Source organism: Danio rerio, chromosome 1 (assembly GCF_052040795.2).
Source record: "Danio rerio strain M-AB ecotype USA chromosome 1, GRCz13ab, whole genome shotgun sequence".
NCBI lineage: Eukaryota > Metazoa > Chordata > Actinopteri > Cypriniformes > Danionidae > Danio > Danio rerio.
This window is the reverse complement of record NC_141021.1, coordinates 46077354-46104942: the sequence shown is the minus strand read 5'-3', so window position 1 is coordinate 46104942 and position 27589 is coordinate 46077354. Positions and strand designations below refer to the sequence as shown.

At 36.8% G+C, this 27589-nt stretch overlaps 1 protein-coding gene and 2 long non-coding RNA genes across 4 annotated transcripts in view; 2 read left to right on the top strand and 1 right to left on the bottom strand.

The window, feature by feature from the left end:
- The window catches only part of suclg1 (succinate-CoA ligase GDP/ADP-forming subunit alph), a 32444-nt gene extending 16587 nt beyond the window's left edge, over positions 1–15857 (top strand). For both annotated transcript variants that reach the window (XR_015475708.1, NM_001002577.2), the window contains 2 exon segments: positions 9190–9378; positions 15496–15857. Coding sequence is in view for 1 of the 2 variants with exons in the window: in NM_001002577.2 (NP_001002577.2) it covers positions 9190–9378; positions 15496–15522 (216 nt within the window). In the remaining variant the exon portion in view is untranslated.
- LOC147846983 (uncharacterized) lies at positions 362–6172 on the top strand. Its single transcript, XR_015476878.1, has 3 exons — positions 362–3406; positions 4495–5359; positions 5852–6172. It is a non-coding gene; the product is annotated as an uncharacterized LOC147846983 (long non-coding RNA).
- A 1842-nt stretch (positions 15858–17699) lies between the features above and the next one.
- On the bottom strand, positions 17700–26022 carry LOC147846982 (uncharacterized). The gene is made up of 3 exons (XR_015476874.1): positions 20662–26022; positions 19209–19514; positions 17700–18125 (listed from the first exon to the last, which is right to left on the bottom strand). It is a non-coding gene; the product is annotated as an uncharacterized LOC147846982 (long non-coding RNA).
- Positions 26023–27589: the final 1567 nt, after the last annotated feature.

The following is a 27589-nucleotide window of genomic DNA, read 5'->3' as shown; positions in this document are numbered from 1 at the left end:
TAAGAAACGGTAAAAGTACCATGGAAGTAATACATTTGGTTGCAGGAATCATTCCAAGTCTTTTGAAGTCGTACAACAATTGAGTTTAAGAAATAAAGCAAGATTTGAGACAAGTTTAGATTGTGATATTCTAAAGTGTATCAGGACATATGACAGGTGTATGTTTTATTGTTTCAAATGTTGAATTTTATGCTGGTTTTAAAATGTTTTGCGGGAGCGGTGCCTTTAAATTTTTCACACGCGACCCCACTCAGAGGATCACTTTTATTCATTTATGAACCGCTTTTAGGCACATGATGACTCAATTCTTAGTTGTTTTGTTTCGTAGCCCTTGGGAAGTACACAATATTTTTCATCTTTTGGATATCGGCGGCTTTCTCCAACAAACACAAACCCTCACCGCACCAAGAGCTCCTCTTTCCCTGCTGGCAGAAGCTGCTCGCCCCCTCCGAGCACACATTGTTTCTGTGAATGAGAAAACAGCCTCCAGCTGCTCTTTGATCTGTTTTGGCTGTGAAGGAAAATCTACAGGGTTTTCGTGGTGATCTTTGGACCAGCCAGGCAGGATTTCGCTCCCAGTCAAAGACCTCCCCAACTCTTGTTCTGCGTCATAATTAACCATGTCATATTTATTCCTACAGTCTCTCAGAGTCCTTGAGAGAGCTGATTTGTTAACAAGTTTCTTGCATTTGGAGACTTTTTCAAAAAAAAAAAAAAGAGGCTTGGGCACAAAGAAATGCTCCTAGAATAGTTTCAACTGTGCTGATTGTGGCAAATTGTGTACTGACCCACCAAAGTCCATTTTCTCAAAAGGAACCCAGGCGACGACACAAATCACACAATACTCAAGTCTAAGAGTGTAACAGCGGAGGGGCATGATAACCCCAGGAAATCAAGAAAATCACTCTGAATATGTTCACTGCATGGACGAGTGCCTCTTTTTGGAGTGATGCTCAAAGAAACTCTCCTTCATTCTTCATTGTTTTTATTATGGACACATGAATTGAACGTAAACGGCGAACCTGCAATTTTCAGCATTGTTGAGAAGTTTCACAGTTGTGAGAACCATTAAATGTTTTTGTGTACTTAGAGAAAAGCAAGCATGTAGCTCTTTGAGTACACATTAGCACTGTGAAACATTCTTCTTGCCTGTCAATTAAATTACAGGCAGAATTGATTCAGCGGAAATTATTCCTTGCTGACTAGTTGCAAATTGTATGAAATTGCTCCTTTCCGGGTAAACTTTTCTCATTACCTCAGCAAGGTAGTTTTTTTTTTTTAAGCAAAAGCTCCAAAGATGGCCTTGACCATGAATAATGGAGATCAATATGTGGTCATGCTACATTTCATGTGGTGGATTTTAGCCTTGGGAGAAGTATTTGGCAGTTATGAAATTTTTCGTCTGCGTGGCTGTTAACAAGACCTGAATTGATCAGACTGTTAAACGCATGCCGCTCTCATTAAGAAGTGCGGACAGGGATGATACATCAGGATCTAGGCGGTAATAGAAGCAGCGATCCATACGGAGAGCTTGTAAACTATTAGCTTGAGAAAAAGTCATGTCAGATTTATGCTGCTGTATGAACCATTTTAGGCCGGTCTAGGAAATGCCTCTGTTTTTCTTTTGGAATAATAGTCGTGACAAAGGTCTCATGGTTTAATCCCATAACTTCACAGCACATTTTAAAAGCCCCTTGCTTAAATCTGATACTTGCTTTTTATTAGCTTCGGTGGCACTGTGCAAATAATGGCGTGAGCACCTTGTTTTTCCCTCCCTTTCCTTTTAATTTATCAACTCCCAACAAGCGTACACCAGACCTCATGTCAGAATTGCCAAGGCAAACGGCAAAATTGCTTTTCAACCAAATTAGCATATTGATATTAATATTCCGCTCAAGTGCTTGTCAGCTACACTCTTGTTTTTGCTTATTGCTAACATTTATCACCTAGGGAACATTGCCTGTTAAGATCCACTCACAGTCCGCATTCGCTGCAACACTATTGGGAGCTGCTGAATGATTGAGAGCAGGCTTTGCGTTTGTTAGCATGGAAGCTGGCAAATTGTGCTTTTTTGCAGATGTTCTTTACATGCCTGTTTTTTACTTTGTCAAAATGTATTCAATTTATTCATTTTTACTAAATAGTTCACAAAAAAATTACTCAGCCTAAAGTGGTTCTAGGCTGTGGTTTGTTTCTGTGGATAAATTCCCCTCAAATTGTGTAAATAATGATGGCATTTGCATTTTTATAGGGTGGACTGCACATTTAACATTCATGTGAGTCATGTAATTACTAAACAACCTCAGATTGAGGTCGACTAAAGAGTGTGCGAAGTGAAGAAGTCATCACTCAACATAAAAGGAGCACAGACTGAAATGGTGGCATTTCGCTCTTGCCTTCTCTCAAGGTTTTAGGCATGAGCAAAATATAATTACCTCGGTTCATTATTGTAATCTTCTCAGATTAGGTTTTAGTCTGCGGTCGGCTGCGCGAGCATGAACAGCTTGAGCAGAGCTTGAGCTTTGAACCGAAGACGGCTCCTGTGGAGCGTTATAATGTTAGCCGGTGGTTGAAGATTATCAAGTATTAAGTTAGACAGTCTTTGACTGACGGTCACATTCATTTTTCTCTCCTGTACCTGAAGTCTGCATTCACTAAATGGGAAAACTTTAAAGGGATATTAAAAAATTGCCAGGAAAGTTTAGAAACCTTCTTTCCTGTGAGATGCTAATGAACTTGTCGAAATGAGTGCCAGAGCCAGAGGAGGTCTATAATACCAGAGAAATCGATCCATTAGCATTCCTATTGATCTCAATGGCAGTAGGTCCACCGGAGCTGGCAACCCCCAGAAGTATATGACTGAAAAATGTATTTTATAATAGGATATTTAAAAGATCATTTTACTAGAATGCAAAGTGTCTGTCACAAGAAAAAAAAATTGCATTTTACCCCAGAATGATAGGGCTGGCACTATAGTCATGGGTCAGATTAAAGGTACTTTCACACCTAGGCTTTTGTTTCAGAACCTGGCACATTTCCACCATTAGCGCGGTTTGTTTGCCATATCGTCGCCTTGGAATTCCAAGGTTCTCACTGCGTTCTGAATGATTTTGAGATATTGAGCTTCAAAGTTTTTGCATTCCATAGCAAACAGTATGTGTGTAACTTTTTTTTTTTAATAAAAAGTCTTAATGTAAACAACTTCTAAAAAAAATATACCGTAATGTTAATCGATTGTCAATTAATAAGAATACGTCAAAAACTCAATTTTGATAAAAATGTCAGATGGAACCTTATAACTCTAAGGTGACGATATGTGAATCCAGCAATCACGCTCGGAGCCACGCCAAAACAATTGATATTGCCTGAATGAGGTGGTCTCTGCTCGATTGAAACGAATTCAGGGGTCTGTTCTTCGTACGTGGATTACTCAGTTAGCTGGATTTGGATATTGACGATTTGACACGATCCAGGATCGTTTCGTTCTTCAAAGCTGATCCAAGAGTTGTTGTCATAGCAACAGTTCTGCTAGGTCAAACCTGATCGGGAGCAGGTTCAATTCATTTAAACAGGATTAGATCGGGTCAGTTCAAGCAAAGATAATACAGAAAGTATGTTCCGAATTCTGATATTTTCTTACAGTAGTAGTTATATACACTTGGGAAAATGGTACATATTTTTTTAACTATATATATAAAGTTATAGTCATTAATAAAATAAATAAAGTTATATATTAATAAAACTTATGCAATCTGCACCCTCGAAATGAAAGTACAAAGACTGCCACCTGGTGGTGCAAAGAGAAAACTTATTGATTTGAACGTTTTAGATCGCTTTAGTACAAATTGTGTATAATAGAAATGCAGAATATGTGACTTTTTTTTTAAAGCAGTAATACATTTATGCAGTCATAAACATGTTTTGGCAGTTAATATGCCAGTGATTTGATGCTTCACAAAAGTTGCAGACACCTTTACCAATATCAAAATGCTTTTTTAAACAACCAGCTATTCTTTACACCGATTAAAAAACAGCTACTATAATAAAGAAAATCTTTTCTAAATGTAGAAATAAATACATTGATATGCACTGAAATACATGAAATACAATACTCTTGACACATGAAAGTGTAAAGCCTGCAGCTCACAACAAATGTGAAAGGCTATTGCGTGTCATATTTAACAAACCGTTTACTGCTAATTTGATGTAATTTTGCTCACATGGATAATTAAATATTAATCAGATGATGTCATTACGCTGCTGTGCCGTCAGCCAATCGTTGCATTGCTGATCTTGATTTCGAGGATCGATAGATCTGTCCTTCACAACACACGCAGCGATCTCAGATCAGTTCATCCAGACATTCTAATCTGATTCGCGAACTTGTTTGAAGAACCAAATTAGCGAGAGATCAGTTATCAAGATTAAAAGATCCAGGATCTGCCAAATCATCTTAGATCATTTAAGCGAGGTACGAAGAACGGACCCCTGGAGTGGATTGATTGTAGTGAGAAAGCAATGTGATCCGAGCCAGGCTATATCACAGTGTATTATGGATATGTAATATGCATATATAGCTATATGAAGAGAGAATTATGAGTAGGGCGGGATGTCATTCCTACTGGTAAATGTGTGTTTCATGTCAAATAAGAAAGTGAAAGCATGTTAACTATTAACGAGAGCTGTTCATCTGTTCATCAGCAGTCTTGGTTTATCTTTTATTTCTGTCTATAATCTAAAGCCTAGTTGTAGCCAACGGCTCTGTATGAGAAAGTTTTACCTTGGATTTATATCTGGTGACAATGTCTGTGGGTGTCATCATTCAAAATCAAAGTGCAGCTTTTCGCTTATGTCTTACTGCTCATTGCCATAAATTAAAATAAGGACGCCTGAAAGCTGAGTGGGACTCTGAAAAACAAGTCCTGAAACTCTGACCAATGTGAGGAGAGATTATTTGCACGTGACTTTGGTCCATTTAGGAACTTTGCTGTGTGAAAGCGAACCACACCAAGAACAAAGGGCAACTTTGTAACAATTTTAATCCCTGTTTTGGAACAAAAGAATCGATCCACAGGTGTGAAAGCACCTTAAAATTTTGTAGTTATAATAACCTTTGATAAAAATATCATATTTTCACAGTATCATGGTATTGTTATTACTGCTCTAAAATGTGTACAACTTTTTCCATTCACACAATCTATTTAATTTTAAGAAACATTTTAAATATTTTGAAACGATAAACATGTCAGGCTAAATTACTCAGTCATTGACCTCTGCTATATTTTCAAAAATGCAGACTTCTTAACAACTTGAAAAGACTTCTAGATCTTAGATATATTTCTTTTCTTTAAATAAATTAGTCACTGCACTGTTTGGTTTATGACATGCTTAAACGTTGGTGCACAAGCTATTTTTGTTGTTCATATGTTATCTTTTGAGATAATGTTTTCATAAATATTGGTACATCAACACAATTCTAACAGTTTTGGCTCTATAAACCAACACAATGGATTTGAAATGAATTTGAGATGTGCTTTAACTGCAGACTGTCAGCTTTAATTTGAGGGTATTTACATCCAGATCAAATGAACGGCGTAGGAATTACAACTGTGTGCATATGTGCCTCCCACTTGTTAAGGGACCAAAAGACGGAATAATAATCAAAAACCAAACTTTCACTTTTTTATACTTGGTTGCAAATCCTTTGCAGTCAATTACAGCCTGAAGGATGGAATGCATAGACATCACCAAATGCTGGGTTTCAGCCCTGGTAATGCTCTGCCAGGCCTCAACTGCAAAGTCTTCAGTTCCTCGTTTCTTTTTATTTCAAATTCATCGTGTTGCTGTATAGAGCCAAAAATGTTAGAATTGTGCCGATGTCCCAATATTTATAAACCTAACTGTATAGAGCAGTTTTAAAAGCATGACTTTTCCAAACCACTGTAAAACTTGAAATTGGTTAATATTTCATTTGATTTATTTCTTATTTTAAATTATTTTATTTATTTATTTATTTTTGAGCTGTGGAATAGCCCACCTAAATTTAGAGTCTACAATTTTATTTTATATATTCTCAACCATCTTTTACCTGTTGCATTTGTGAATTCGACATCCATACCCCACTCTGGAATTAGAATGTCATTCATGAGGGCACAATATGGTGGGAATGAGGAAAAAAAAAACAGACCTGAGCATGATGGTCCATCAGCAATGGCAGTTAATTGGCGTGGACATGACAAATTACCTTCCATGAAAGTGAGATTGTGTAAAATGACAGACTCTGCCACTGTCTGCCCATCTGCTTACTCCCACACAAGCTATTACATGCCTTTATCTGCCTCCCTTTTAATGCCAATTTTTCAGCACAGTATGCGCCGTCTAAAAGCCTCTGCACTTATCTTTACCTCTTATTTACAAGTCTGTGAACTGCAGTTTGAAGAAATAAAAATAGAGACTCGCCTCCCGTAATTGTCTCAAAAACATTATTCTTGCAGGCATTTCTTTGCGCAGCTATGACCATTGTTGTTTTTATGGACACCCACAATAAAGCACTCAAAAAAACAAATTGAAATGTTTGCTTTATATTCAATTGCTTCAAAAAATAAACCAGGTATTCTATCAACAGTCAAGTAAATTATTTCAATTCAAACACATAAAACTTTTGAAGTATTATACTTGCAGTTAAAGTCAAAATTATTAGGCCTCCTGTGAATTTTCTTTTTCAATTGTTTCCCAAATGATGCATTACAAAACAAGGAATTTTTCACAGTATTTCTGATAATATACTTTTTTCTGGAGAAATTCTTATTGTATTTCGGCTAGTATAAAAGCAGTTTTTAGTTTTTTCAAAAATAATTTAAGGTCAATTTTATTAGTCCACTTAAGCAATATTTTTGATTCTCTACAGAACAAACCACTGTTATGCAATGACTTGCCTAATTACCCTAACTTGCCAAATTGAGCCTTAAATAGCACTTTAAGCTGAATACTAGTATCTTGAAAAATAATTCTGACTTCATCTATGTACTATATATGCAAATCATTGAATTAATTTGCGTAAGCACTAAAATATTGCTCTTCATCCACCTCGTACTATTTCCTTCAGAAAAGTTTTGCAAGGGCACACAGAGTTTTATGAGTGAGAGTTTCAATACACAGGTGTTGCAAGTCATCATGAAGTTCATAGAAAGGACACAAGTTTACAAAGGAACTCAAAGTTTCTCTGGGAAAGCAGAAGTTTTACAAGTGAAATGTTCATTTTGTTGGGGGAATACATTACGTTTCTGAACTTAAAGTTTTTCGCTGCTTCATCAATGGTCACCAGCGTAATGAGCCCACAATTACTAAGTCAATTGTTTTACATGGCAGATGCCCTTCCAGCCACACTGAAAGTACAATCCTTATTGATGGTAAACCCCTTTGCATTCTTTCATTCACACACTACGACCAATTTGGTTTTATCCAATTCACCAATACCACATGACTTTGGGTGGAAATCAGAGTGGAAACACACATATACACGTGTTAAGAAATGCCTTGTGGCCTAGCCAGGAAACGTGACAACCATTTAGCCACAGCTTTTTAAAGTGAATGCAAAGTTATCAAAATCTGCTTAATGCTTTGTATTTATAGTAATATTTGTATATATAGTGCTCTTGTGCATAGTTCTCTCTAAAATAAAAATGCATTTACTATTTACTCTGACTCAAGTGGTTCCCTAAACCTTTTTGATCTTCGTTCTTCTGTTGAACACATTGAGGAAAGCTGAAAACGTGTAACCATTGAATGCCACAGTAGGGAAAATAAATACTATAGAAGATACAATGGTTACAGGTTTTCTGCATTCTTCTTTCTTTGTTCCTGTTAAACAGAAGAAAGAAACTCATAAAGGTTTGAGACGAGTAAAGGGTGAGTAAATGATCAAAATTAATTTTGACTTTTGAGTGAACTATTCCTTTTAATATATATATTTTTACAAGATTGTGGGCAGAAAATTCAAAAAGCAAAAACTTGAGAGAACTGTTTTGGAATGACTTAAATGTGATGTATGTAAGATTTTGACTCTTCTAAAGCCTAAAAACACCAGAATTGTTTGCAGATATTTAGAAAACATGCAAAGTGAACATACTTGTTTATCTGAAAAACAATGCTGAAGTCTGATATTCTGCTTTGAAACTGTGTGTTACACGCTGAAACCTCTGTCTTTGTTTTGGTCCCTTTAACCCACCCAGTGGCAGTTTAGCCAATAATATTTTAGCACCCAAGGGTTGCCTTGGTGGAAAACAGCGTATTTCATTCATTCAGTCATAAAGGCTCTCAAAGTATGTGTCCGCGACCGAAATGCGACCTCCGGTGGATAATAGCAGATGCCGAAATAAGACACAGATTCAGAGTTCCACATAAGGTGTGTATTAATTAACAAATAGTCTAAATATCAAGAACATAAACATTACATGAGCAGGTTACATAGATGAGTGTCCTAACAACTTGCTACGTGATGAGATTTGCCGTGATAAGCAATGTGGCTGTTTGCACCAGTCGAAACACGACATAAATTTAAATACAGCCATTCAGAAGCACAGAATAGTCACTCACTGCACTTCAACAAAATAGTAAGGTTTATAATCTAATTAATACATATTAAACCTCTTGAACATTATTAAAAGTACATGCTGAATCACTGATTTTCTTTGATGGCTTGCATTAAGTCACAGTTCTAAAGTTCTAAGTTTATTTTATTTTCAAGATCTGAGGTAAACTAACTGCTGCTGCACTGAATAAAGCACATGAGTTGTGCCTGAGGTGATCATTGTCAGATTATCCTGTTGTTCATCTACAAGAAATAGTAGCCTTTTCTAAAATATAAATTTCAGGTGTTTGTTGGGACGAAAACTGGTTTTCATATGGAAAATATTCCTTCTATCCTGTGTTGTTGCTTTTTATAACACATCTTAAATCAGACGGTTGATGTAGTCAATCTGGCAAGCGGAGCTTTTGGTGTTTTGAACCAAGAGTGCAGTAATTAGTTCAACCACTGGGTGTCAAACGTGCATACAGCACCTTTTAAAGGCCTTAACTATCACTGTCATTTAAATTCTAGCTGAATCCAGTTATCAGTTTCTTTAAAAACTTGTGTGTTCATGTATTGTGCAGTCCATCAACGCATGCTATTTTGTTTGGACTCTTTAGGGTGCCAATGCTAAGCCGGTGGTGTCGTTCATTGCTGGCTTGACGGCTCCTCCTGGAAGGAGAATGGGCCATGCAGGAGCCATCATTGCCGGAGGGAAAGGGGGAGCCAAAGAGAAGATTGCGGCTCTGCAGTCAGCTGGCGTTGTCGTCAGCATGTCTCCGGCTCAGCTGGGCAGCACTATATTCAAGGTGAGGCCATTTTCTCTCAGTTTGAGCAGTCAGAGTCACCAAAGAGCCAGCCTACACCAGGTTTTACCTCACTGTCAAAATGCTTAATGCCGTTTTCAACTTCAGCAAACTCAAACACACCGAGAGCCAGCCATTAAAGACTTTCTTTTTAGTAAAACAACGGTTTTTATTATTATGATTATTTTTAACTGGTGCTTTTCAAGTCTCACAGTCATGTCAGCTTGCAGAGAGCTCTTTTTAAAGTAGATTTATCGGTTTGTGTGGCTCTAGCCAAACTGGAAATTCGCCATTCTCTGGGCCAAAGCGGTGACTAATATAAAGGGCCCCCTTAGACAATCACTTTCTTTTTTCACCGTAAGATTTTCTATAGAAAGCTACACCACATAAGGGGAAATGAACAAAGCTCCATTTGTATTGGCGAGAGTTAGCAGCTCTGCCTCTTTATCTCAATTTATCACAGCCAGCACTTTTAACAAGATGTATAAAAAGTGAAAGCGCGTATTACACTCATTCATCATTTTAGCCTTTCATTATCAGCGCTAGCAAACGCTCTTTCCTCGGCATCAATACCGTTTTTCTTGTCCTCTTCCCACCACACCCCCTGACTTCTAATTTGTAATCATTGGAAGTAATGATGAAAAACACTCTGGCTGGTTGTTAATTTTGCAGCCCATTGTGTTCATACATCTGTGTTTATCTCATTGGCCGATTTAATAATGATGCCATGCCTCCAAGTTGATTGTGTGTTTCCTCGGTTTTGCTCCATCCTAACACACACACACATGAATGTTTGCAACTTATTCACGATGTACCTGCCCCGCCCTGTTTTCAACCTGAATTTTAAAGGGATAGTTTATTAAAAATTAACATTTTGTCATTTCAAGCCAGCTTTTCTTTTTGTTTTTTAAACACAAAATAAGATGTTTTGAAGAATGATGGAATCTTGCAATATTGACTTCCATAGTAGTTAAGGGTGCTTTCACACTTGGTTCGAATGCCTGGTCCAAACCCAAGTTCTATAGTCCCCACTCGGCTAGTTGGTCACATTGTCTTTTTTCCTCCTGAACCCCAGTATACTTGCGACATCAAGCTGCTGTTTTGTGTACAGTTGTTGCTAGGTGATGGCCAAAAAAGCAAAGCGCAAAAATAGAGACTTGCTCATATCACGGTTGTTCTACTTTAACTGAAACTTTTGGTTTTTGTTATCGAACCAAAATACAGACATCCACAAGCATTATCTGCCGCAAAAAAGAAAAAAAAAAAAATTTAAATGTTCAGAACGTCACGCAATGTCTGCAAAAGTTGTTTTTAGTAGAGACAAGCTGACATTATCACTGTTTGCACAGTCCCACTCAGTCCCACTTGTTGTTAAGGTTGGGGATACACAGACATACACACACGAATGAATGTTATGAAAACTAAAGTTCACTTCCATTATTTGGTACGATTGCATTCATATCAGAAGTGAACCGTACCAGAGTTCGCACGAGCCGTACCCCAAACCTCTTTCAGGCGGACTAGGGTACGGTTCACAGGTGTGCACCCGAGTTCAGAAAATAACGTTCACACTAACTAAACGTACCGTATTCTGATGTCAAACGAACCAGGGAGGGATCAAAAGTGCTAGTGTGGAAGTACCCTAAAACTTTTTTTATAGCAACACTTAGAAAATATCTTCTTCAGGGCAAACAAAACTAACCAGAAAATACTCAAAGGGGGGAGTAAATAATGACAGAATTTTCTATTTTTGAGTGAACAATCTAATTTTTAAACTCTTATTTTCCAGTATCTTTTGTTGTTTTTGTGCTTGGGTATGAATGATGTTGACAAAAATATTTGTCAATATAAAATGATGATAATCCAATTCAAACTGTTTTTACTTCACATTTTACTCAAGTAAACAAGTAACATTTATATGTGCTACTGTTGTATTTGGGATCCGTAAAATGTTGCAATAGTTGCAAATGTTGCAATTATTAATATGAATTATGAATATTTAAGTAACCATTATTCAGTATCCATTAAGCTGGCACTAGAGAGGTTTTCAGTCTTACAAAAGATTTTCTTTTCATTAAAATATATATTTTTAAAAATGATAATGGCTTTCAAAAATGGTTTAGCAGAACAAATATTGATTTTCAGACTATGCATGGACGGAAACATAAGTTTCTGGCAGTATCATAACCTTGGATAAAAAAATCACAGTATTGTGGTAATGTGATTACTGCTCTAACATTAGTTCTATTTAAATGTGTGGGTAAAAAAAATATATTTTAGAGCAATAAACATTCATTCATTGATTTTCTTGTCGGCTTAGTCCCTTTATTAATCCGGGGTCGCCACAGCGGAATGAACCGCCAACTTATCCAGCAAGTTTTTATGCAGCGGATGCCCTTCCAGCCGCAACCCATCTCTGGGAAAAGCAATCAACATGTCAGACTAAATAATTAAAATAAATCATTGACTTCTGCTTTCTTCATTAGTTTCAAAACACTGATTTCTTTACAACACATGCAAATCATATTAAAAAACCTTACAAATAGCTTGGAATGGTATAGCAGATAATTTTAGAGGATTTAAAACCTTGACTTTTCCAAACCGTGGTAAATCTTGAAACTGTTTATCATCCCTTGCCTAATTGAGAGATGTTTCAGATCATCATGTTAGAATGAAGAAATTACATGGTTATGTCAAAATATATTAAAATGATTTACACTGATTACAATGATTACACTGCTTGTACTTTATTTTTAATGATCAAAAACAATTTTAATTAGCTAAAGTTAATTAGTTTTTTTTTTATATAAATATCGTATAGATATTTACAACTTTTGAACTGTAATATATTTAAAATTGTAATATTACACTCATATTTGCAATTGAAAACAATGTGAAGTTCCATAATGGGGTACTTCTTTAGAAATTTTTGAGATACAAACAAACTTTATATGACTTTGATCTTCTTAAACCTGAATCTTCCTTTAAACAGACATTTTAATGTGCCAGATATGTGTCTTAACATTTCATAGTTTTAAGCTCATAACTAATTCACAAAGTTTCCACTAATGATGTAATCACAGCAAATATGTCATATCGTCTTCAGCTACTCAAGGCCATTTCCTGCAGTCTATAGTATGTGCCAGGCAGGGTGTTACTTGAACACTAGATGGCAGTAGAGATTCAAGGATTTTCAAAGAAGAACCCGAGCGTCTTCATTTCTGTAACATGCCATTTGCATAAGGGAATTCTCTCCGAAATGCAGCATTCCGTCACCCTTAGCTGAGGAAAATGCGTTTTCAAAAGCACAATGCATCACCCTGCAGCTGTAAGCCTTTGTAAATTAACTATGTAAATAGCTGCTCCTGACTGGAACAATCTACATTTGTCTTTGTATTGTACAATGCTTTTCGCACAGCAACAGTGTGTGTTTACCCTCGGCTTCTGTAAATGTCTTTAACCTTTTATATAACCTACTCAAATCCAGAGAAACACACAGTCTTCTCCCGTTTAGTGCGTAGAGCTTTCTGGAATTAAAAAATTAAAAAATTAATGTATTTTAATGCTAAATGTGCTGTATATGGATTCTTGAAGAGAGATTTATGTATTAGAAATACTGTACCAGGCTAAACAAACCCCAAATACAAAGTTTATTCAACACAATCCAGTTACTGAAAAAAATACACTGTAAAACCCAAAAAGTGAAGGTAACTCAAACCATTTGAAGAAACCAATTGCAAAAAAACATTTAAGTTCAAAATCCTAATGAGTTCTTTGAACTTAGTTGATTTGAGTAAATGAAGCAATCTGAGCACAGTAAAACCCAATAAATGAAGAGAACTCAATCCAGCTGAGTACTGTAAAACCCAATAAGTTAGGGCAACTAAAATCATTTGATTAAACCGAATGATACAAACCATTTAAGTTGAACTAATCTATAATCTATTAGTACTGTGAATGAGGTATTTAATTGACTTATTACCTTCGACACTGAGTTTAAAACTCTTTACAAATGAGGGACTTTCAGTAAATTTTGAGTTCATTACACTCAATTTTATTTGATAAAGTTGACTGTTGGGTTTTACAGTGTAGCAACCACCAAATGTTCATTAGGGTGTTCGTTGAGTCTTAAACTCTTTCAAATGCAAAATTTTAGGCCTTAATGTCTTAAATTCACTGAAATATTGTTTTGTAGGTCTTAAATAGTTGTAAACAGGTGTTTGTTTACCTATCCGCTTGTTAAGTGTGACGTCACGCAGAACGGCTTCCGGGTCCAAGCGCTCTATTCAACTGAATGGGGAGATTCAATAATAAACGTTTACAAAGTGATTTAATAATTTCAAAAGTCACGATCGCAGTATATATGTCCATGCCTAATATCCGATGGCCAGAAAGTGATAATTTATTTATAAATTGTTAAAATGTAGGTATTTGTTATGCAGCAAGCCCAGAGATTGCTGTGTACACTATGACTTTATGTAAAATTAACTTTAATGTGTGATAGGAATAAAAGTGATCATAAACAAATGATTTCTTCACTCAAGTGAATGGCAGCTTGGACCCGGAAACAGTATTATATACATCACAAACACGTCATCACTTAACAAGCGGATAGCTGCATCCCAAATGACACACTATGCACTATGTTCTTACACACTCAACAGCATAGTATATGAATGTAGTGTCCCACCAAATGGAACACTAACGTTTTTTTATTAAGCGGAAATTCAAACCGTTTCCCTGATGACGTTTGACAGTTGCCAAATTAGCAAAATAAATTACCAAACCAATAATACCTTCCATGAGTATAACTGCATTCACCATCGGGAGGCGCTATAATCACTCTCGTAGGAGAATTTTACTTTCGCAAATCAAAATAAGTAATCCAAAATCAGTGCCCAAAAGCTCCGCCCCTTCTGCTACCGGATCAATGCAGCAGCCATTGAGTGCGTGAAGTGTCCAACTATCGACACTTGTTTAACGGTTGAATAAGATCGTCCAGGTATTTAAAGTGCACTTATTCTTTTTAGAATTCCAGAGAGAACGCACAACACTGTTTATACTCTAAATGATGTAGGAGAATAGTGCATAAGTATGTGATTTGGGATGCAACTTATGTCCAGGTAAAGCTACCCTATCAGATATATATATATATATATATATATATATTATTGCAAAGAAATGCAATTTAAAACAGCTTTTAAGACATGTATACAGGATTTTTTTCAAAATTGAATTCCCTAATCAGCGAAAGAAAACTAAATCAACACATTACTTTACATAATCTTTCATTAAAACAATTTACAGACCTAACTGGGCTATTAGAAAAAATCCTTAGTGTTTAGCCCAGTATAAGTCTAAAATTTCATTCATAATGGTTTTAAAAGAGTCTTAAATGTTACTGCAGAAACCCTGGTTCATGGATTTAAGGGCTTAAAGGCAATACATTTACTACATTTTATAGTTTTATTTAAGTTAAAATACCTTTTAAATTAGTTCTTTTTGTTTTTAACATGTTTGGTTTTAAATTTTTCAGAAAAAAAAATACAAGTTTGTCTTGTAGTTCCAAGCAAAAAATCAGAATCGCAAGATGAAAATGGAGAATTGTGGCATTCAATAAAATCATAATTCACAAGAGTTTCAAAACTTTAACAATTAGAAAATATTATAAACGTGCAATACCAAAATATAAGGGCACACAATTCTGAGGAGTCGTCAAAATTGCAAGATTCAAATTCTGATTTTTGAAAAAAAATTGTTGCAGGAAAGCCTATAAAAGAAGAAGAAAAGCCTGACTTGTGAGATATAAGCTCATAATTCCATCTTTCTGGATTGTTTCCCCCCCTCCCAATTCCCAATTTTCATATAATTATGACATATCTTTGTGTTTATAAAGTATTTAGGTAATGTTTACGAATATCACATTGATCAAATTAGAATTGTTCCTTCTCTTGTTTTTGTTCATCTCCTTTTTAAATAGCCATAATTATTTCCTGTAACCAACAGTACAGTAAACTTGGACCTGTACATTCCAACTGCAACAAAACACCTGATCCTGACACTGCTGCTGCAACAGATCATGTTTGTTTGACCCCTGTTCCTCTTCCCTGTTTTCTGTAGGAGTTTGAGAAGAGGAAGATGTTGTAACACGTTAGAGGGAGTGTAAGAACCAGACTGCCCTCCCTGCCTTAGGACTTCATCCCTGCTGGAGCCCACCACCGTCCTCCAGGCTCAACAGTGCGCACATTTTTGTGTTTTTAACTCATTCTCTGAGTATATGTTCTGTGTTTGCACCAGAGGAAATAAAAAAAAACATTTCAAAGTCTATCACAGGTTTCGTCTTAGAAGTGCACACAACACAAGAACAAATTCACCTTGTAATCCAGCCACACTCGAAGCAATGTCAGCCATGTGTTGCTATATGTCATAATGTTTTCTCTCCTTCTGAAACGGAAAATATATATCTCTCTCTTCTGCTCTAACTTGTAGTCGTTTAATTTGTTTTTTCGCATCTGCAACATTGCCCAGGCTCCATTTACCGACAGCAGCTTGAAAGATGCACGTTATCCCTTTGACCTTCTTGATGAATGCATCACCCCCTCGGTGAGTGGTAATCTGTGATTTTTGAACGGAATCACTGTATGGCACAATGTCGTTCTACCCTTACTTGTTTCCGCAATTGAAAGCCTTTGACATTCTTCCTTTTGCAATTCACGCAGGCTCAGCGTGACCTTCTGGCTTCCCGAGTCTTTGAGTGCATTAAATGTCATTTTCCTTTTGGCATTGAAAGCAGAGGCATTTCCCTCGCCCCTTTTTTCAGCTTTCTACTTCACATTGCAGGCGTGATTATAGCAACAGAGGCTCATTGGAAATCGTAAAAATGCACTTAAACGTACGTTAGATTGCAGATGATATAAATGCTATGGGGCAGTATGACGCTGATAACTTTTGTTCCTACTTCCACTAATGATATTTAATATATTATTGACACTGTTATATCACCCTGCAGCTCAAGACAGGTTACTCACTGAAGCTAAGCAGGGCTAAGTTCAAGATAAGAGACCACATGGGAAAACTAGGTTGCTGTTGGAAGTGGTGTTAGTGAGGCCAGCAGGGGGCGCTTAACCTGTGGTCTGTGTGAGGGCTAATGCCCCAGTATATTGAAGGGGACACTATAATATCATCGAGCACCATCTTTTGGATGAGATGTTTAACTGAGGTCCTGACTCTGTGGTCATTAAATATCCCATGGTGGCACTTCTCGTAAAAGTAGTGGTGTAACCCCGGTGTCATGGCCAAATTCCCTTCATCGGCCCTATACCCATCATGGCCTTCCTATCATCCCCATCCATTGAATTGTCTCTAACGTCATCTCTCCACCCACCGATAGCTTGTGTGTGATAAGCGCACTGGTGCCGGTGTCTTGTGGCTGCCATCACATCATCCAAGTGGATGTTGCACACTGGTGGTGGTATGGAGAGATATAAATATACATTACATTACATATTGACGAATAGTATTATTTCTGTGTGGTTCTTTGCACAATGGCAAATAAATACTACAGAATTTAAAGTTGACTTTGATTTGGGATAAAATTCGTTTGCCTGACCTGTCGATCTCTATATGGACAACTGTTAGGTAGCTCACTTTGTATACGGTGTTGTATTTGTGACGCAGAGAGCTCAGGTTCGAAACCAAAGAAGGATGATTCCACAAAAGAGATTAAAGTAATGTAAAATTAAGGTAAAACTATGGTCACAGTGTGTGATTCTTTTACGTTTGCTTTTTAAAAAGCTCTAGGTCAGTAGCCATGCTTTCATCCAGCATTTTGCACTTTGTCGTATAAAAAAAAACCTCATAATGGAAATACCAAGATGTGCAGACATTTTGAAAATGCGCATAACGCATGACTGAGTTTGAAAAAAAATTAATGCAATAAGAAAAACACAAATTAGGATAGAAATACATTTACCAAATATATTCCAGCATGCACATCAAAGTCATGATTTTTATTATTATTATTATCATTGTTATTATAATATATTTTTTTACAAGTGCCTATTTATACAGTGCAATGACAGTCCATTTTTTTGTCGGAGATGATGTGCAATGGGATGGCATTAATGGACAAACCAGTAAACTGACCACATTGCACAACATCTGAAATGTTGTTTTGGTCATTCTAAAATGCCTTAGCTGTAGTCTGTCTTTAAAATGATTTGGTATTGTTACCGTCCAGGACTGTGCTTAGCGAATGTGCTCCCAATGAGCAGTCTCTAAAAGTCTGTAAAAGCCAGGGACGACTGCGTTTATTGTGTCCCGTCGTAATTGTAAGTAGTTTATTTTATAAAAGACTTCAGTGGCTTCTTCTACCACAGCAAATTTCATTTTTCTTTTTGATAATTGGTAATAGTGTATCATGAAGTGACGGTTTTGTTCTTATTGACTCATTTGATGGAAATGTTTCATTATTCGCTAATGTTTTATGCGATATTCCAGTTTTGTACGAACGTTTAATTCGCATTTTTGAATGGAAGCATAGTTAGTGGTTAATTGTTGGACTGTACATTCTCATAGATGTGTACAAGATTGAAGTGAACTCAAATAATGACTTTTAGCTTTTTTGGCGACAACCTAATTGTCCTATGTTCAATCCACTTAAATGTAATAACGATAAAGTTAACTTAATCAATTTGTGTGGAACTTAACGTTTTTTACAGTACGCATCTGAAATATACAACCAAACGTACCTTAATTAATGCATTTCAGATAGTCTAAAATGTAGACCGCACCCTCTAGTAGATTTGTCACCTGAAACGTGTAACAAAACATACCTAGCTAACTTATTTTACACTATTTGTTTTATGTTCAATCCACTTAAATTTGTAATAACGATGAAGTTAACCTAATCAATTTTTGTGGAACCTAGCATTTTTACTCTATGCATCTGAAACATACAACCAAACGTACCTCAATTAACGCATATCAGATAGTCTAAAATTTAAACAGCGCCCTCTGGTGGATTTGTCAGCTTAAACGTGTAACACAACATATCTGGCGAACGTATTTTACACTCTGTTTAATGTTCAAGCTGCTTAAATTTGTAAAAACAAAATTAAATTCATCGATTTGTGTGGAACCCAGCATTTTTTACAGGACGCATCTGAAACGTACAACCAAAAGTACCTCAATTAACGCATTTCAGACAGTCTAAAATTTAGACCGCCCTCTAGTGGATTTGTCAATTGAAACGTGTAACCAGCCACATCTGGCGAACGTTTTTTACACTATTTTTTTTGTTCAATCCACTTAAATTTGTAGTAACGATGCAGTTACTTTATTGATTTGTGAGGAATTTAGCATTTTTATAGGTCGCATATTAAATGCACAACCAAACATACCTCAATTAACACATTTCAGACGGTCTAAAATGTAGACAGCACCTTCTAGTGGATTTGTCACCTGAAATGTGTAACAAACCGTATCCTGCGAACGTATTTTACACAAATTGTTTTATATTCAATCCACTTGAATTTGTATTTACGATGAAGTTAACTTATTTGTGTGGAACCTAGCATTTTTAACAGTATGCATCTAAAACATACAACCAAACATACCTCAATACATTTCAGACAGTCTAAAATGTAAACAGTGCCCTTTAGTGGATTTGTCACCTGAAACGTGTAACAAAACGTATCCGGCGAACGTATTTTACACTAATTGTTTTGTTCAATCCATTTAAATTTGTAATATCAATGAAGTTAACTCAATTGATTTGTGTGGAACTTAGCATTTTATTACAGTGCGCATCTGAAACATACAACCAAACGTACCTTAATTAACGCATTTCAGATGGTCTGAAATGTAGACAGCGCCCTCTAGTGGATTTGTCACCTGAAAGGTGTAACAAAACTCATCTAACGAACGCATTTTACACTAAATGTTTTATGTTCAATCCATTTAAATTGTAATAACGATGAAGTTAACTTAAATGATTTGTGTGGAACCTAGCATTTTTTACAGTACGCATCTGAAATATACAACCAAACGTACCTCAATTAACGCATTTCAGATAGTCTAAAATGTAGACACAGCGCCCTCTAGTAGATTTGTCACTTGAAACGTGTATCAAAACATACCTGGGGCCTCATGTATCAACGCTGCGTACGCACAAAAACTTTGCGTACGCCAGGTTTCACGCTCAGAATCGCTCACGTTTGGATTTACTAACAATGAACTGAACGTGGGAATTTGCGCAGGTTCACGGCAGGTTTCTGGCAGGCGTACGCACATTTTTTGTGCGTGTCTGTTTTATTTCCATTGGCGACTCCTAGAGGCAGTTGTGTTAAATTCTTCTCTACAAAGTGTCTGATCCTTGCAATGGCGTCTGTATGAGACGGGTTCATATAGTAGGTATGTAAGATTTCCATACCATACAGTTGACCAGCTAAACATTAAAGCACAATTTGCAGCGGTCGCCTGTTTTCCCAATGTAATCTGAGCTATCTACTGCACGCACATTGCTATAAAGACACTATGTGAAGATAAATTTGCATGCGTGAATCAGAAACATTTCCATTCAATAAATGTGCAAATAAAATATGATGCACAAACTTATTGATGATTCCTACTTGTCTTTCTCGTGATAAATAGTGGGCAAAATCTGATATGTAGCGGGGAAAAAAAAGAAGAATGAATTCATCAGACGCTGGATTCGAGCCGAGTTATGCTCGAACGTGTCAGTACATGATCACATGCTTCTTATGAGGTGCGCCACTGAGACTGCGAAGGGTACTGCAACATTTTACAGATATAAACCACACAATTTCTTTTTTAAATGCACTCAGTGCGATGTTCAGACCCAACTGTGTTAACCGTATCAGCTAAACTCTCCCACTCTATTTTTTTTCTTTTGTTGTTAATTCCGCCGAACAAACTTGCAAATAACACCGCTTTTCTCCGGTCTACCTCCGAAAGCAGCACCTCCATTTCACATTCTGTTCAAAGTTTCTCTTTTTGCTTGCTTTTGCCATTGCTTTTTCGTTGGGTTTTTACATTAGCATAGTCATTAGCATATTCATACGGGGGAGGAGGCAGGGAGGGGTTTTGTGCTCGTGCATGTTGCGCTCAGTTTCACGTTCATTCGGATGTACAAAAGAATATGCGTGAGACTCGGCGTACGCAGTGTTTCATACATCTGAATTTTTTTCTGCGTACGCACATTTACAGCTTTGTGCGTACGCAATGTTTTAGTAAGATTTCCACGCAAGTCTTCGTACATGAGGCCCCTGGTGAATGTATTATCACTTCTCAAACATGTAGGTTAAGGCGTGTATTTCCAATGAGTTTGGGATGGATTATAGAAGCCAAGATGACTAGTATAAGTTTAGAAAGCTACACCAAATGCGTAATGTTGGTTGTCAGAGATGGATTATTTTGTCTTTTTCGTTCCACAACTTTAGTTTTGGCATAACGAATTTAGAGGGCTTAATGGACCAAATACCTGAAATCTTGTTTGCATTGAAAAAGAGCGAAACTCCATGTCACCCGTCCCAGGCTTTTAGCAAGGATTTCCATTCACAGACACGGGTTTATTAATTCTGACATGCCTCACTGGAAGGTAAAATGTGTGTGGGAGGACTTTCTCCTTTCGCCCTGTAATTGCATCTCTCCTGCTTAATGACATGCATTCACATTTTACTCCCGATAAAGAATGGAAATGCAAATTTGTTCTTTTGCCAGGTGCATTTCAGAAGTGCTCAGAGTTGATGAATATTCGTAGTTCCAATCACATATTTATCAGCCTCAGTTATGTGAGGTCGCACAGGTTGTCTGTATCGGGGAAAAAATGTGCGAGTTTGCTCCGATTTCAATAACACCAATTTGTTTGGAACGAGTGGGAGGAGGTCAGCGTGGAAATGTCACTAAATGTATCACGCACCGACTGTATCGCATCAGCCCCCCGGCTGATCTGTGATGGGAGGAATAGGAAGGAGAAAACACAGAGATGAGCTCTTGAACCAACACGCATCACGTCTTTGTGGCAAACAGAAATTAGGACACGTACTTTGAGAGAGTGATTACAGATACGCTGACTGTGTGATATCTGGAGCTACAGTGCCGCAACATTATCTTGTATCTCTTACTATCTTGGATATAAGACTTGAGCTTATTAGTGCTCAACAGGGTAGTCTGTGTGTGTGCTTTTTTAAAGGGGAAGATAAGGTTTAGACTACACTACCTAGTCTAAACCATGGATAGTCTTGTCGCCTATCCATGGTTTAGGAACAACAAATAATAACTTGACTGCTAGTCGATCATTTGGTATCAGAAGTAGCTTATATGAAGGGAAAAGGCTCAGTAAAGTTCATGTCTGGTGACTGGGCTGGCCAATCCTGGAACACCTTGACCTTCTTTACTTTCAGGAACTTTGATGTGGAGGCTGAAGTATGAGGAGGAGCGCAATCCTGCTTAAGAGTTTTGCCCTCTCCTGTGGTTTGTAATGTAATTGTTACCACAAATGTCTTGATACCTCAGGCTATTGATGTTCCCATCCACTTTGCAGATCTCTTGCATGCCCCCATACTGAATGTAACCCCAAACCAATTTTTCCTTCACCAAACTTGACTGATTTCTGTGAGAATATTGGGGTCATACGGGTTCCAATAGGTGTTCTGCAGTGTTCTTGATGATTGGGATGCAGTTCAACAGATGATCCATCTGAAAAATCTACCTTCTGCCACTATTACAAATGATCAACTAGAAGTCAAGTTATAATTTGTTGCTATTACAACTGGGATCAACAACAAGACTTTTACCAGGTAGTGTATGTTATAGTAGTTAATTTAGTTAGTTACTAAGGCCGAATCCCAATTCTACCCCTTAGCCTTTCCCATTAGCACTTCCCCCAAATTTTATGCATGCACATGATGGGGTAGGGGTGTCCCAATTCTCTTTATCTATATAGCCCTTGAAACAGAGATTTTTCAAGGTACGAAAGTTTCTAAATACACCACCTACAACGGCAACATGGCTGGCATTATTAAGAATTTCTACAACAAACAAGCATATGTTTTAATTTATTCATAAAGGTGTTCGTGTTTTACCATCATGAGTTAAAAAATTGCAAAAATTTTGATATCTATAATCCATAATAATAACTACTGTACAGTAGTCTTGCAATGTATTTTCAAATCTGTCACTCGATGACAGAAATACCCTGTCAGAAAAGGCTGGTGACTGGGAATTAGCTTTTTACAGTGTCTGGTGTAACATTAATATTGTTTTCTTGTGTTTACACACGAATATGCTTATTACCGCATTATATTATGATGATAACATCAAATTGTTGCCCTTGATGATTTCTTAAAGATAAATGCCAAAAAGTAACCAAGCCATGCAACTGAACTACAGAAGGCGCCATCATTGATATCGTATGACGTAAGGGCTTGCAACAACATAGTGAATGGGTGACTTCAAGCATTGCCAAGCTGAATTCTGGATCCATCCGTGCTGCTTCAGCGGTGATGCTCGCTGCAGAAGTTGGGAATTTATCAACTTTTAAATTGCCAACAAAACCAATCAGACCAATCAGATTGCTTTATGCAAATGCCCCAACTCAGACAGCAGCCAATTGCGGATTTATTTCATTCTCCGTCAAGCATTGACACTGAAGCCCTGTGTGAATCGGTCCTTTGGGGTAAATTTGAAGACCTTTCTCTTCACACTCCGTTTCAAGGGGTAGAGGTAAAAAATACAGAATTGAACCTGGGCCTAACTCTAACTATTTGTTTTAAATGGAACACAACATAATTTCACCTATAAACAATTCAGCTGATTAACAACATTTATCTTTGTAGATCCAATAAGCAGCCTTCACATATGTGTTGCAGAGGTGAGTACTTTATCTTATGATTGACGCTTTGAACTTCTTGAAACTTTCAACCATTATTAATTAAACTTCCTTAAATAAATTATAATGAAAAACAATAATTAGAGCAAATTAATCCAGTACTGGACAGAATTATTGGCACACTTTGTAAAGATAAACAAAGAATTCTGTCAAAGTAAGCCTACAGTGTTTATCTCTGATTATTTGGTCAGACAATGAACAAATCTATTTACTTCTGAGGAAGAGTCTGTAAATAATAATCATAACAGTTTCATTTTTTTCTCTTAAAGTTTAGTTTACGGGGGTCAAAGATGAGACATCCGATTATGTTATTTTATCCAATTATATTACGTCCGTCAGGTGAAGTTTCACAAACTAATTTCGAGAGGAGCACCTGATATTATTGACCGCTTCTGGTCTCTCATCTACAATCCTTAGTTAGCCAATCAGATTAATCCAAACTCACTATAAGTAGCCTAGCAAAAAATGACTCCCTTATCTTCGTTTTCCGAAGAAACCCCCCATCCACCCCTTCTCCCCCTTTCTTCCTTTACCACGGGGAGCTCTGATCTCGCACTCCCCTTACATCCCCTTACATACAGCCCTGGGCTCAAGTATCTCCAAGCTCAGGGTTCTCTCCCGGGACATCATGCCAAACCTGCTAATAGCGTCAATCAATATGTAAGTGTAAACTCTTGAAATGTAATTTAAAGTTACTTTGTATTTTGAACATGCTTAAATAAGCATCATCATTCACTGTAAATTATATTTATTTTAAAAATAAATCTATTCTAATCTGTAAATGTTTAACCTGTTAGCCAGCACTCAATTTTTAGAATAGGTGATTATACCAAATGCATTATATTTTAAATATTTAAAAGCATTGTGCTGAAAAAAGTGTAAAACTTTGAAGAATAGTGGTCAGCTGTTTAAAAAATTATTATAATAAAATGACCATTAATATCATTTTTGATCAATTGATATTAATATTCCAGACAAGATTTTACATATAATCCATTGTTAGACTGAATGACATTTTATTGGGTGTCCTCTGTAGACATTGGTATAAAACTCTGCCTGAAAAACGTACTGCAGTCATCATTTATATTACTTTGAAATGCAACAAAACCGGATAGATTGTAATTTACACACAAACCAAATGTAAAGCCTCTTACACCTTTGACTTGAAACTCTTACGTCAACATTATATATTTGCGAGGTAAACCATTCAAGCCATTTAATCAGCCTGATACTTTTTTATCCCTGATATTTACAGTCTGCTATTTGTTTTTATACTTCGTGCTATATTTCTGCTGTCAGCTTTATTGATGCAGCAGTCAGATATTTAATAGTGCATAAATTGTAACCCAATGTGCATTTACCAAATGTCTAGCCTAAATCATTTGCTCTTTCTATTAATAAATTGACCATTATGTCATCACAGATTCACTTACGACAACATCTTTAAACAGCAGGCTTTTTCCTCATATTTGTCACTGAGGGAAATCATTTGGTAATTTAATCGGTTTGATATTTTATTCCAGTGTTTTTATGTTTTGACTAAGTTTAATAGTGCAACTGTTAAATGCGCTGTAAGAAACACAATTCATGTTGTCCCAACTCAAATCGACCAAGTTAACCTAATAGTTTTTACCAATTGAAGTGGATTGAACATAAAACAATTAAGTTGTCCCAAAAAAGCCTTAATAATTGTGTTGTTTCAGCTCATTTTGAATAAAGGCTGATTTATACTTTTGTATCTAGAGCACGCGTATGCTACGGCACGTGGATGCATAGCCCTTGCCGTGGCCATCGGGGTTGCTGACGTGATGTCATAAAAATACAACTATACGTTGCATCGATGCATTGCAAAAGCTCTGTGATTGGTCGGCTTGAAATCATTGACGAGTGTGGGCGGGACTGAAAGCCGCGCGAGTTCGTTGGAGCACCTGTTTCAAGTGTCGACTGTTTACAAGGAGCTTCGGATGGAGACTTGTTTTGTGTTTACCTTATGATTAAAGTTGTTGCACGTCCGCCGGTTCCCGCCTCGAAATAAGTGAGTTTGAATCACTTGTACTTTAAGGAAGCGTTCAGAAATAACAACACCAGCGAAGAAAATCGACAGAGAGAAACATAGACATCTACTGCCAACTAGCGTTTGGGAAGTGTTATTGCAGAGCAACAGAAACAGCGCGCAGAAGTACAGTATGAATGCACAGCTACGCGCTTTGCATGCACTGTGGGTCACGCCGATCACTTGACGCAGAAGAATAAACCAGGCTTAAGTAATTTGAACAATCAGTAAAAGGTTTTTTTGAGGGCACATTAAGAAATTCTGAGTTCCACACAATTTCTTCATGTTGTCGCTACACACATTGATTAGGTTAGCCTAATAGTTTTTACAAATGTAAGTGGATGAACATAAAACAGTCAAGTTGTTAAAAAAAAAAAAATCTTTAAGGTTGCGTTCACACCAGACGTGGATGAGGCGACAAGCGCAAATGATTTACATGGTAAGTCAATGCAAAGAAGCGAATAGACATTCTGCAGCGCATTTCGTACAAATGAGGCGTGACGTGATTCACGTGAAAGAAGCTGCGTTAGTTGATCGTTTTGCTTGTTTGAAGTGCTTAACGCACATATCGAGCTGGAACATCTAAACCTCATTCAACATTCGCACCTCATTATCCAATCATGAGCTCTTGTTGGGAAGTGATTATGACTAGTGCCTGTTTTTGGTGTCCTACTACCGACACTGGAAAATCCTACTACCGACACTGGACAACCAAGGCAATCTCACGCCAATTTGTAACTTTTTAATTTAGTGGCTTATTCATATGAATTTGTAGGATCTAATTTGTACAATTTACTACGATTTGCTTATCACCCATTGACGGTTGGGGTTAGGGGTGAGGTTGGGTGCCACACCTTCTTTTTAAAATTGTACATTTTCGTACGACTCAACTCGTATGAATTTGTACGAGTTAGCCACTTAACTGACAAAACGTAAAATACTTTCGTGAGATTCTCGTGAGATCTATTGTTCAGTGAATTTGACACGCAAATGAAGAGAGTAATTTAAAAAGTTCACGCATCTATTTACACAGGAATATCGCAATTTATTCACACGTGCCACATCTGGTGTGAACACAGCATAAGAATTGTTGTTTCATTTTAAACTGGTAGTTTGAATAAGCATCAAAAGGAAAATTTGGGTGTTTTTTCTAACATTTTTTTTTCTGAATTCTACATTTCCTAAAGAAAATGTGAGTGGGGTTTGCGTGGCAATTTGCTGGGGTACAATGCATTACCGTACTACCCAAAAGCAACAGAGTGCTAAGAACTGGCCAAATATGTGTAGTTGCTAGGATATTTGAAATGGTTGCTTGGCTGTGGGATTGCAGTTGAATAGGTGAAAAGGTGAAAACAAATTAGATTGAATCAGCCTAATAGAAAATAATCCAAACCATGTCTTTCCTTGGTACTCATGTGCTGACATAAAGCTTATTAATGTTGTTGTTATATGGTTGCTGGGGTGCTATAAGTGGTTGCTAGGGAGTGTTTACAAATTAGTTTTGTCACCACTTAATACCGACTTGACAGGCCGAGTAAAATGAGCCCACCCTAAAGCTTCTGTGAGTCTCTAATCTAGATATTGATGTCAGCCGTTTTGTGCCAAAGTTAAGTCTGTGGGGATTTTGGGGGTTACTTGCCGCTCGTGGAGGCAGTTTACCCAAAACCTCATAGCACACCTCTCCTCAACTAGCCAGATGATTTGACACCTCACTCAGTCTATGACAAAAAATGCACCAAGATTTTTTAAAAGTGGATAATAATAGTACTTCAATGCATTACTGTACTGCCCAATATGATGTAAGTGCTAAAAATGTTTTATTTCATACTTGTGAATTATTATTAATTATTTTCCTGTGTTAGTGCATAAATTGTAATCCTTTACACCAAATATATAGACTTAATAAAACAGCTGCAGCCTCCAAACAAACAAAAAAGTTAAAAAAATAAAAATAATTGTAAAAAATCATTTTTTTAAAAACACAAAGTTGATTAGAATGAAAACTAGTATCACATATATTTTTCACAGCCCATCTTTCCTGAGTTTTGGTTCTCTGAAAATACTTAACAAATACATTTTAAAGATTGCATCAGATGAATGATCGACATCAAGCTGAACAGAAGTCCAACTCACTGAACAAGCTGTACTTCTCTCAGTCTTGTTTCTCACACTATTTTGTGAGAACTTCATCAGCATGGATGTTCAATTTTTATTGCTGAAACTTTCATTAGAGCAATGCAGATATTAAT